Source organism: Toxotes jaculatrix, chromosome 2 (assembly GCF_017976425.1).
Source record: "Toxotes jaculatrix isolate fToxJac2 chromosome 2, fToxJac2.pri, whole genome shotgun sequence".
Taxonomy (NCBI): domain Eukaryota; kingdom Metazoa; phylum Chordata; class Actinopteri; family Toxotidae; genus Toxotes; species Toxotes jaculatrix.
Genome location: NC_054395.1, coordinates 28,069,708 through 28,082,564, shown reverse-complemented (window position 1 = coordinate 28,082,564; position 12,857 = coordinate 28,069,708). Strand labels below are relative to the sequence as shown.

At 41.3% G+C, this 12,857-nt stretch overlaps 1 protein-coding gene across 1 annotated transcript; it reads left to right on the top strand.

The window, feature by feature from the left end:
* The first annotated feature begins 1,927 nt into the window (after positions 1–1,927).
* On the top strand, positions 1,928–12,592 carry march9 (membrane-associated ring finger (C3HC4) 9). Its single transcript, XM_041059313.1, has 4 exons — positions 1,928–2,260; positions 9,356–9,511; positions 11,224–11,416; positions 12,040–12,592. The coding sequence occupies exons 1-4, from the start codon at positions 1,928–1,930 to the stop codon at positions 12,369–12,371; spliced, it is 1,014 nt and encodes a 337-aa protein (XP_040915247.1). The 3' UTR covers positions 12,372–12,592.
* Positions 12,593–12,857: the final 265 nt, after the last annotated feature.

Below are 12,857 nucleotides of genomic sequence, written 5' to 3'. Positions count from 1 at the left end.
TTCAAAACAAGAGTTACAAGGTGCTTTACAGACAACAAGAAAGGAGAAATGAAAGATTTATTAAAGGAAATCAGACGTGCAAACACATTTGAAGAAGTGAGAGAGACAAAAAGATTAAAAAGACCTGATCGACTTAACATGGACAACACAGCAGAACGTAACACAGTTAAACCAACTATAACAGTGAAGTAGCACCTACATCTTAATAAGGATCCAATGATATAACAGCACATTCTGCCTGATGAATACTTCTGTTTCTGAGTGTGCGCCTGTGGTGGAGGGTTTCTACTTTATTGAATTGGTGCTTTTACTTAAGTTAATGATCTGAGCTTCTTCCTCCACCTCTGCACGGAGCCCAGGATCCATACACACCTGCTCTCACACACAGGTCCTACAGAGGTTTACACACACACACACACACACACACACACACACACAGTTCATACTTCGCGGGCCTCCTCGTACATGTGGCCGCAGCCTTCACGTCAGCAGAGGGGGATCAGCACCCTGGACAGCGGCGCTGGTCAGTGATAAAGCAGCCGGAGCTCGTCCCCTGCTCAGCCGCTGGGAGCGCGGGGAGAAGCGCTTCACCCACCGGAGACGGATGGATGACTAGAGGAAAAACAGCGACTCGTTTGCCGGATGACAGTCAGGGTTTGTTGTTTTTTTTTTTTTCTTCTCTCTCTTCCCCCCCTTCTCTCTCTATTCCGGAAGTAGCTGCTGCGTTGGTTCAATCTCCAAGCCGACCATTTCGAGGAGGAAAATCAGCGCCAGCAGTATCACCACCACCATCTATCCGATCCAATAATCAATTCCATTACTGCTGTGTAATTGCTCTCGGATGCGAAGACATCTTCATGCGTCTTCCCCGTCTTTCTATCTGATTAGAAAAATCGCAGGGTGCCTTTGTTATTCTGCCTCTCTTTGACATTTCAACCCTTTTTTTATTTGTGCTCGCAGTGAAATGCTGATGGACATCGAGCGGAGATGGGAAACATGGGGCTCTCGGGTGTTTTTGTGTTGCCATGTTTCCAGCTAGGCTTCCGAACATGCAAATGAAAAGGATTGTGTTTTTGATCTCGACGGTTTGGACTGTCGGGGTGAATGGCTCGGATTCTTCGTGGATCAACCGGAGGCTTTGCAGAAAGGAGATGAAATAGAGGGAGAGAAAAAAAACGGGACCATGATCTGACGCTCGGGATGCTACAGTGAGGGACAATAACAGGAAAAAAAAAAAAAAAAACAGACATATTGTTATAACCACAACCAAATCAAACCTGCATTTCATCTTCCGCACCCTGATTTTTCTTTTTGGATTATGATTCTTGACAAGAGTCCCAGATGTGACTGTATGGATGGCATGTCGTTGTATTTTACATCCCATCTTCTGTTTCCTGGCTCGGTGTTGCTCTCTCTTCCACTCGTCCACTCTCTCGCAGTGTTCTGCTTTGGGTAGCAAAACATGTAGGCTATTTTTTGCTGCAAGCCCAGTGCATCCTTAAAAAAAAAAAAAAAGGGGTGTCTTTGAGAGCAGCGGCGAAGAAAATGGACCGTGGAAATCAAAAAAACAGCACAAGTTGTAATGTTTAATGCCTGGGCTGCGATGGAAGATGAATCTGGGCAGCGTTTGCTGAGTTGTTTGAGGAATGAATATTGAAAGAGTGTGTCGGCCAGCTGAAAGGGAAAATCTTTCATCCGCATTGGCTTAGACTCACATGCCATCAGTGGGGCGAGAGCCTTTATTTCTCTGGATTTCCAATTAATAGCTGTGGTATTACAGAAAATACTGCACTAAAAATGAACACAGCGGGCGTATGAATAACAATAATTACAATAATTACAATAATAATAATAGAGGGAGAGGGGAAAATACAAAAAACACTTCATTTATTTATTTCAGACTGGCGGATTCTTTATGTAGCCAAACATGTTCAAGTATCGGATCCGCATGTTTTTTAATGAACTGAAAGTCCTGGTGTTTATGCGATCCGATTCGAGACAGTCCGGCTCAGACACAGATAGACGGTCCACCACCATGCGAGGTCTGGGGATGGGCGGCTGCGGTTGGCCGCCTTTCGTCGACTGCCATTCCCGGGATGACGAGGAGGAGTACTACGGCAGCGACCCGCGGCCCCGGAGCCTGGCGTTTGAGGACAAGGAACCCAAACTGCAAGTGGGCCTAGACGCGGTGTCTCTGGCCAGCACCGCCAGCAGCCTGCGGACCCCCCAGTGCCGGATCTGTTTCCAAGGCCCAGAGCAGGTAGACATGAAGCAGAGAATTGGTTCCTAATGCTGATGCCACGTCCTGTGTGGATGGCTGGCAGGCAGGCAGACAGACAGGCAGACAGACAGGCAGACAGACAGACAGCCTGTTTGTTTCACATTTCTGTGCTTAAAATGTGCTGCACAGAGCCTTTGGTGCTGTGCAGCACATTTTACCACACATGAAATGTTCAGCATCAGCAGGATATTAGGAAGTTTCACATTAGGTCCTTTATTCTAATCTGCCATTTTTATTTTTTGATTTTTTTGATTTTTTGATTTTTTTGTTATACAGCAAATCACAAAGGGTTTCTGATTCAGTGGAGCTACAACCATCCTGTCCTACATCTCTCCCTCTGTCTTCCTCCCACCCACCTTCCCTTCAGCTGCCTCCTTTATAAAACAGTCTAGGATCAGGTTTCTGACAATCCTGTAAAAATAGTCATGGCAGATTTTTCGTTTTTATTTTTTTATTTTTAAACAGCTCAAAACCACAAATTTACCTCAAAGGATTTTTCAGTCTGTACAGCACATGATGCTCTCTGTCCTCGCAGCCTTGATTTTAGAGGCAAATATTGTCCTGTTTGTATCCTGAAAAGACGACTGCTCAGTGATCTGACTTTCTAAATAACACTGTTTTCATAACTAAGCTAATCAGTGGTGGAGAGGTAGCAGTTCCCACACATCTGAAATCCGGCCAGCATAGCAACAAAGAAAGTTAGCCAATTAGGTCTGCAGGATGACAAATAGACTGAGAGGGACTGAATATGCTTGAGTCACAATCATTTTGTAAATGTGAATCAACCCCCCACCCCATCATGCATGCATGTGTCACAGAATAGGATGATCAACTATTGATCTTTTGATGATCATACACACACACACACACACACACACGTATATATAATTTTTTTAAATGCTATTTCTATGCTGTCTTCCTTCTGGTGCTTGGTTTTTCCCGGAGCCCAAACAAAACAATAAGTAGTGCATCTCTTTGGTCTGTGGCCAAATCTCGGTCTCACCAGATGTGCAGAAACCTGGCTCAGCAGGTAGTCCTGAAGCCTGAGATAATTAGAAACACTGTAAATCCTGTTGGAGCACAGATGGATATTACCATTTAGTCATTTCCCTAAGATAGGCGTATAGTGTTATTACAGCCCATGTGCTAATTTATGACATCTGCCTTGGAGTTTTTATTGTGAGACATAGTAAACTCACAGAGCCTCAGGACGGCGTGTAAATCAGTTCAGGCTTGTTTTGGATTTGAGGCCATTTGATGTTACAGACAGGGATCAACCCCAGGTTGCTGTCTTGCCCACTCAAACATCTTCCTTTAATGAAAGGTTGATGTTTTGGGCTTTGGGCTCTTCGGCAAGGTGACTCATCGTGCAACATGGCTCTGAGCTGCCTCTTTTAGCTACAGACAAAGAGCAAGCAAACAAAGCACTGAGGGAAAACCCTGAGACTACACCGCTACACAGCTCCTCACTGTCGTATTGCTTTCGTTTTTTTTTTTTCTCTTTTGCCTCCACGGCACTCGGTTTTCTACTCTGTTATGAAGAGAAGGTGCCTTATACCTCCTTGGGCACAGGGTGGGGGGGGAGCACGTTTGCCATTTTATTGTCATTTCACTATTCAAGCAGGTCACAACAGGGGCCGGGATCATGTCGCTGTCAGCGGGCCAATTACCTACAGACATAATCACCTTGCTCTGTGGGCTGCATTGAGTATGAGTCCTTATTAAGTGTCTGTCAAAGGCGTCAGAGTGTGCCATGGTACAGTAGCTGGGCCACCGATTCCACTCAACGTTGTCTGGATTCACAGAAGCAGTGCCAGAGCCTGCCGGAGGGGCCGGCAGTGTTAGGGTTGCACGGAAACACTGGCATGTTGGAGTGAGGAGGGGCCGGGGTGGAAGTGGCGATCACCCTTGCCTGCCCTTTTCTTCTTGTAGTGCCCAACAGCGTCCCCCCCCCCCCCAGGGACACGGACACGACGCAGTCTGCAGCTCAGGGGGGGGCGTTTTTATAATTTTTAGTCTAAAGGTTACAGCTGAGGAGGAAGACCATTTTCTTAGTCATAGAAGTCGCACACCAAATTAACACCTTCGTGCTCTGTGAAGTGGCCTTGAGGGACAAACCCACGCCAGATCAGCCGAGCGGGAAGTGTGTGTGTAGAGATGGCAAGCAGCCTTTTGTGTTAGTCGGAAAATGAACAGTGAGTTCTTGCCTTTAAATGAAGTGTCTCTATATGTTCTATATTTGTCCACTAAGAAGTGTTGTGTGCGTTTCCAAAGCCTGGTGTTTCACCCATTGTTGCCCATAAACTATCAAAGCACATCTCCTCTAAATTAAATGATGAAATTACACTGTTTATCGATGCTGTAAAGAACCACACATAGATTCGTGTTTTCTGATCTGACGCCCCTGTTGACAGGATGGCACCCGTCATCTGTGCCTTCAAAACGGTGACAAATCTCTGAAAAATAAATCCAGTTTATGACGTGATGGTGTAGTGGTTAAGGTTTGGTTAGGTTTAGGCACAAAAGTGGCTTGGTTAGGGTCAGAAAAACAGTGATTTTATAACAGAATGTGAATATGAATGTGTTCTCGCTTTATGCTTTGTTTGATAGGAAGCATGTTTCTTTAAATGAATGGAAAAATGATTGAGGAAAAGAGAAAATTTTAATTTTATTTATCTATTTCTTTCCTCTTTTAGTTCCTGCTGAAATATTTATTGGTGATTTATAAAAATCTCAAAAAAAAAAGAAAGAGAGAAACACTTTGGTTTAGGATTCAAATAAACACCAAACAAACCAGCTTAGAAAAATGAAGTGACCATTTTTTAAAAGGACATTTGTCACCATGGTTACATTAGTAAACATATGGTTAGGTTTATAGAACAATCATGGTTAAAAGAAACAATGGTTTCAAACAGGAAAGAGACCTTTGTCACTTCCTCTTTTTTTTTTTTTTTGCTGAAACGACTCATGTAGTATTTTTTCTTAAACACATCATAGAGCCACAGTGTTAAATTGGCTGACATGTTCCTTCACTGAGATGAACTTGGGTGCTGCAGTTTTATTTTGACTTAATCCCACAAACAGAGTTTGGCTGTTGTAAATACTCTTAAGACGACGACCAAATGTGTATTAATCCGCAGCTGAAAATAGTCCCCGCCTAATGCTCTATCTACTGCTCTTAAAAGTTGTGTTTGATAAAAACTACAGTGCCCAGATATTTTCACTTTTTTTTTTTAAGATTTAAGATCTTCAGAGATAATCAGTGGTCTTAGGGTCAGAGAGTGTTTAGAGACACATTGCTGGTTTTGTTTTTTTCATGGGATTTGTTGACAGTAGGAAAAATACAGTAAAACTAAAGCCTTAACCTTTAAAATTTGGAAGTAGGTCAACTTTAAGGGTGATGTATCTTTACAGCTGACTTCACTGTTCACTCAAACAGATTATATCACTACATGCTCTATTTTTTTTTTTTTTTTTGGTATGAGTTCATCCTGTTTGTCCAGATGTGACCTTTTGTGTCTTGTTATGTGTGTTTTTTTTTTTTTTAACACTGTGTTTTCCCTTCAGGTAAAGGCACTGACTCTAAAAAGGGAGAACCTGCAAATGAAAAAGAAGCATTTAATTTAAAAAATGCTTCACTTCAATTTTCATTCAGTTATTTTCCGTTAATTGATCAATTTGATTTGATTTAGTTGGTTCACTGAATAGTTTTTTTACTTGCCCCCCTCAGTATAATAGCACTGAGGGGGGCAATGTAAAACTTTAGCTTATTAAAAACACCAATAAAAACTTATTATTAGTGTATTAGTGCTATTATTTGTGACAACATTGCAGTTGTCTGGTAAATTTAATGTTTTTACTTCTGTTAGTATTGAGAAAACTCTCAAACACAAACATTTTCTATCGCATTAAGCTCAAAACAAGGCCTGTTTACTACTGAGGTTGTTTTGGACATACAGTATAAAGTTCTCACCCAGAAGCAGCTACATTTTCAGTCATTTAGTTTCCTGTGCATCAAAAACAACCTTCACACCTTCAGTTTGGTTTCCCAAAGCTAAATTCGGTCTTGTACGTCCTGTGATCTCGAGCAGGATGATCAATATCTGTGAACATCAAACAACACTCGCTGATCTTGAACTTCATTTTGGGATGAACTCAGGAGGCACTTTGAAGAACTGTGAATGCAAACAACATGAGCTTTTGCTTATAAGTACATTTTATTGCTTAATAGTGTTAATTGGATGCATATGCAGAGGAAATCCCTTTGGGTACCATGTGGGTCTAAAATATGGCCTCTTATTCATCGGAAATGGAGGAGCTCCAGAAAATGCTCCTCTCGATTTTGGCTTCAGATGAGACATAAATTTCATCTTAATTACTGGTCACATGTTCCTGCTTACACAGCCTCTGTTCAGGGTAATGGTCTAAAATCATAATCACAGCTTTTAAAGGTCTTTGTTTTTATTTTGTTCTAGTTGATCATGACATTAACTTTCTCATCTCAGCCTGAAAATGTTTCCTCATAACACACACACGCGCGCACACACACACACACACATACACACTCCTTCAACAACAGCTTGACATTTTAGAAATGTTTGCTTTCATATTGTTTTTATTTAGTTCCTTTATATTCCTCTGACCTTCTCTGTGTTATCTTTATAATGTCAGCAGGCGAGTTATTTTAAAGTTTATGAGTGGCATGTGGCTCATCTGCCAAACCCAATCTTTTATGCGGTGGGACACTTCAAGTCTTTTATTATAAGTGGGAAGGTCAAACGAGCCAGATGGGGGAAACGACACAGTGCAGATGGACAGAAAAATAAATATGAGCCATTATTTGTGTCAGCACAGTTTGCTGGAGCATAAAACCAGTATTGATTAAATAGGTACTTCTCTGGAAAGTTGGTGTAAACATATTCTGATTCACATTTCTGAATCAGCATTTATAAAGCGAAAGATTTTGATGAGCACTGATGTTAACTGGATATTTGGAAATTCATACACAAACACAAGCAAACAGAGATCAGCTGATTTGAATCTGCTTGTTATTAAACTTGGTTTCCATCATTTTTGAAGTCAATACAAATAATGAAAAATAACTTGATTCTAAATTCTCTTTTTTGAGTTAGTAAAATGTGGGTACACCTTCTACAGGGTACCTGTAGAAGGTGACTGTAGCTCTAAAGCTCATTAATTAACTCATCACATCTAGTTTGTTCATTTCATACGAAAAAAAAGCAAAGTGTATGTGTTTGTTGTGGTTTAATGCCAGACTCTTTCTTGGCTGTGAGCAGTCACTTCCTGGATGAGACAGAACAGGTTAATTTCTGAGCTTCAGAGGTGGTAGCAGGTACATTTTGGATGGAGCAAGTCTCACTGTTTCTCCCTGCTTTCAGTGTTCATGCTAAGCTAAGTTAAGCTAAGCTAACCATCTCCTGGATGTGGCCTCATATTCTTAGCGTAAAGACGTGAGAGTGCTATCACTGCATTTCCCAAAATGTCAAACTATTCCTTTAAATGTACCTTTTATTTATCAGGAAATTTGGTCCCTGTTTTGCATCTCATTCCTTTTTTTTTTTTTTTTCAAAAATCACAGCCTTTGAATTTAACACCACGGAATTGAACTCTTCCACCTGCCTGACAGTCGATATGTGTGTTTGATGTTTTGCAGACATGTTTGTGTTCGCTGAGAGGTGTAAGTTTGTGAAGAGGTTGACTGAGGTTAACTCTGAGTTTGTGTGAACCGTCGTCAGGCTTCAGCAGCTCCTCTCTCCTTCATCGGCCTGCCCTTGAAGCCTCACCGCTCCCTGCTGCTGTTGCCGAGTGCTAACATGCCCCTTCGCCAACTGGGCCTCGCATCAAGCTGTGCCCATTCATTGATTTACTAATGATTCACTCTGATATTTCTCCCCCAACGCTGCCGTTTTAAAAGTTTTCATTCAGCCGTGTGCTTTTCTTTTGCTTTCCATGGAGCGAAGACAGGATTTCGCAGATTTCTGATGCAAAACGTGTCCTCAGATTCTGACTAAATGGATGTTTGACGCTGAATGGTGGTGACAGCCTGAGTGTGGTCATCCTTAATGTGGCGAATATACCAACAGGCTTCAGGTGCTGCTGTGGTGCTGAAGAGTCAGTGGATTTGACCCAAAAGCCACATTTGCCTGCCTTTTAGGGACTGTATGAAAATTATCAGGAGGGAACATTATAGTTTTTGTTAGTCTGACAACAGGAAGGGGTCTTTTATTCATGTTCCCTCCTTTATTCTGCATCATAGCAGGAAGCAGAACTGCAGTAGGATTAAATGTGTCACCACACGCTGCCAGTTGTTCTACTGATCAGTGTAGTGAGAAGAAACATGTTGACTGTGGCTGTTTATATTGTCTGTTCTTACACAATTTACCAAACTGTAACCATGACACTCAAAGCTTTGTTTATACAGTATATATCACCATCACTCCCTCACTCATAAAACTAATTTAACACCGTTTTTATTAGCTCTTCTATTGCTTTACTGCTTCAAATGCTGAGAGCAGCCGGAATATTTGATTAAAGGGACACGTCATTCGTTTGGAATAAATTTGGCAATTTTTAATTTCACTTTCTTTTAAAATATTCAATGTTAAAATCAGGGTACATCAAGTTAAATTCTTTATGCTTCACCTCTTTAGTTAGTAATGATTAAAGAAAAAGTTCAACATTTAGGCAAATAAAAATGATTTTGCTTTCTTTCTGTGTAGGAAGATTGATAAAACGAAACCTGAAAACTGAACTGGACTAAAGAAAATATCAATCACACTGTGAAGGGTTTTACTTTTTTAAAATGTGAAACAAAAGGTTCAGCTCTCCTCCCTACTGCAAAAATGTTCATACAGTCCATTTGTACCAACACCTTGACCATGAAGTTAAAGCAGCATCAAGGATAAACACTGTTTGCATTCTTACTCTCTAAATGATCAAGATCCATTAACATCGCTCACAGAGATCAGATCAGGATTTATTTTTGAAAATATGTGAGTAGTGTTTGTTTTCCACTGGTTTCATCTTGCTGTGTTTTCCTTGTCTGTCCTGCAGGGCGAGCTGCTGAGCCCCTGCCGCTGCGACGGCTCCGTACGCTGCACTCATCAGCCCTGCCTCATCCGCTGGATCAGCGAGAGAGGCTCCTGGAGCTGCGAGCTCTGCTACTTCAAGTACCAGGTCCTGGCCATCAGCACCAAGAACCCTCTGCAGGTAACGTGAAGGGAATCTGCACTGCACACAAGCAACAACACCAACTGTTGAGCTACAGATTCCAGCAAAAAGAAAAACAATCTCAGGGAAAACAAAGCTTCACACTCCTCGCTTGGATTATTACTGTTGCAGAGTTTGAACTAAAAAGCCACTGCAGCATTGAGACTGTGCCTGTCCAGATAAATCTGACTCATGCTGTACATGTGAGTGTACTTACAAACAGGCCAGCACAGCATGGCTCTGTTCAGTTTGGTTTGGCAAAAATTCTCCTCATCAGTTTCCTTACAAAACCCATCTAAAATTCTTTTCGACTGGGATTCAGGTACTGGATGAGCATCACGTAAACAAGGTGGTGGTAGTGTGTGGATGTGTACACTCTTTCTCCACATGCGTGTAAACACAAACATTGTTCTGCTCTGTGAGGTGTTATTTTTCTAAAACTCACGAGTGAATCAGGCGTGGAGATCTTATTGCACGGGTAATACATAATACGACATACACAACATACAAACGCCGCCTGATCAGACTCAGCCCTCGAACTAGAGCTAGAACAGATCTCGATCCGTTGCTGTGTTGTGAGGACTGTTTGCCATATTGCGCTGACACATTTTCCCTCTGCGTCACCGTCCTTTCAGAGGCAGCCAATGGTTCTAAGGCCTATTGAGAAGGTGCCATGTGCGTGTTTGTTTGTTTGTCTGACATATTTGTTAATGTGTGTGTATACATCATGTACTCGTACATGTGTAGATTTCTCTGTCCGGTGAGACATGATATCAACCAGTGATGGAAAATAACCAAGCACATTTACTCAAGTACTGTGCTTCTACTTAAGTATGTCCCTTTTATTGTATTTTTGTGTACTTCTACTACACAACTATTGTATGTTTTTTTAAGATTAAGATTTAAATATTAAGCCCGTGGTTCCCAACACTTTTGGGTTATGGCCCCACACATATAAGCACATTTCTCCTCTAAACTTTTCCAATGCTTTAATTTAAATAATTGTTCAAAAAAAAAGCAAAAATCAGAGAAAAGAACAACCCCACAGATTTATATCGAGACCCTTTTGAGGGGCCCGACCCCTACTTTTGAAACTGTATCTACAGTTGTTTGAACCAGCTCCATCTGGAGCAGCTACAGCAGTGAAATGCTGTTTACACACTGATGCATCAGTACTTACGATCCAATAATGTCATATATAGTAATACTTTACATCAGTCACAGGAGACATAATTAATGAATACGTACTTTTACTTTTAATACTTTAACATCACCTTAAGTACATCTATTTATCAGTAAATACATCTATATAATAACTTTATTTATATACCATGTAGAGACAAGAGACAAACCATATTTTTGAGTGACTTACAGGCAAACAGACTGGGGAAAAATCACTTTACATGTAAATAGTATGTATTATACTTTTAGTTCTTACATTTTTTGTGTGTAAACATAGTTTAACAATATTTTTAACAACTTTATATTTTTCTATAATGAAATTTTGACTGATTATCATTAAAGATTTGTATATTTTTATAGGTGTATTTTGTATTGTCAGCAAAAATGAACCAAAATGAAACCTGGATTTCAGCAGAATTATGAATGCAGGACTTTTACTTGTTGTTTACGTTGCTGTATTGGTACTTTTACTTTAAGTAAAGGATCTGAACTTCTTCCACTGCTGATTTAGACACTTTTCTCCTCTCCAGTGGCAGGCCATCTCTCTGACGGTGATTGAGAAGGTGCAGATAGCGGCTATTATTCTGGGCTCCCTGTTCCTCATTGCCAGCATCTCCTGGCTCATCTGGTCCTCCCTCAGCCCCTCGGCCAAGTGGCAGCGTCAGGACCTGCTCTTCCAAATCTGCTACGGCATGTATGGCTTCATGGATATCGTCTGCATAGGTAAAGGACGGACACCAAGTTTTACAAACATAAAATCAAACAGCAGCGTCATAAATAGCATCAGCAGCAGCAGTTATAGATGAATCGTATAAGAATATCACATAAGAGAGATGCATTAGACAACAAGAAGAGTAGCAAAGAAAGCAGGAGGTCCTTTTGGAACAACAACAAAAACTATTAATAAACATTGGTTGCATTATGCAAGGACAAACTAACATGGTGACAAAAACATGTATTCAGTTCTCATTCTGTTGGTAAAGGTCATACAAAATTACCAAACTAAATAAGCAGATGGTGCAGAGGTAGAAGAAAAGCCAAACAAATTTTGATGATATCGCAGAGAACAACAGATTCTGTTTTTGTAGGAGCAACCTGTTTGACTGTTCATGTGTAATTGTGAGTTGCCCGTGTAAGACAACACTGAGAACAGATGGCATCAGATATCTGCACTGTGATTATTGCCAACTGTCTATTCTCATCCACCAGTAAGAAGTTCCTACCTATGCTGCTGACTGCAGCTCGCCGGCCCTTTTACCATGATATTTGATGTAAAGCAGTGGGAATTCATTGGCTTTCACACACTGTCCTTCACCCTTTCCTCCCGTTTTTTTTTCTCTACTCAGGCCTTATCATTCACGAGGGATCATCAGTGTATCGAATCTTCAAACGATGGCAAGCTGTCAATCAGCAGTGGAAAGTACTGAACTATGAGAAATCAAAGGACTTGGGTGACCCGGTGAGTTCGAGCAGTAAGACAGGGGCCCGTGGATCTCGCAGTAACCCTCACGGTCTGGCCAGCAGCAGCGGTGGGCGACAGAGCAGGAGGCTAAGAACTATTCTGAACCACCACTGTGGATACACCATCTTGCACATCCTGAGCCAACTGAGGCCCAACGACCCCCGGATCAGTGCAGCCGCCAACCGAGAGGTGGTGATGAGGGTCACCACCGTATGAGGCAGACCGGGCACGTGCGATGGAATAGACTTTGTCTTTGTGTCCAGATGTAAATGAATGGTAGGACTTACTGGACCTAATATTAAATACTACAGACTCACGTAGGCAAAAGGAGTCCTGTGAGGAGCTGAGCGATGCCCGGAGCATCAACAGACAGCACACACTTGAGGATTTCTCCTCTTGTTTCGTACAACAAAAGGAAGCCAGATGCTCCTTTTCAATAATTAAAGAACTGATGAAAATAAGGACAAAAAAGCATTAAAAGACATCAAACATGAAATGTGAGGGGGACGAAAGTGTAAACAGGCTTTATAACCTAATGCAAGACGATGAGAGGATTTTTCCAGTTCAATATCAGGATGCACAAAGACATTTTTCTTTTAGTTTTTGATCCTCTTGATTTGATTTGTATCTATTCTTTTTTGGGATTTTTTTTTTACTCACTTTGATTTTGTACGGATGTATGATTTTAGAGAAAATCATGTA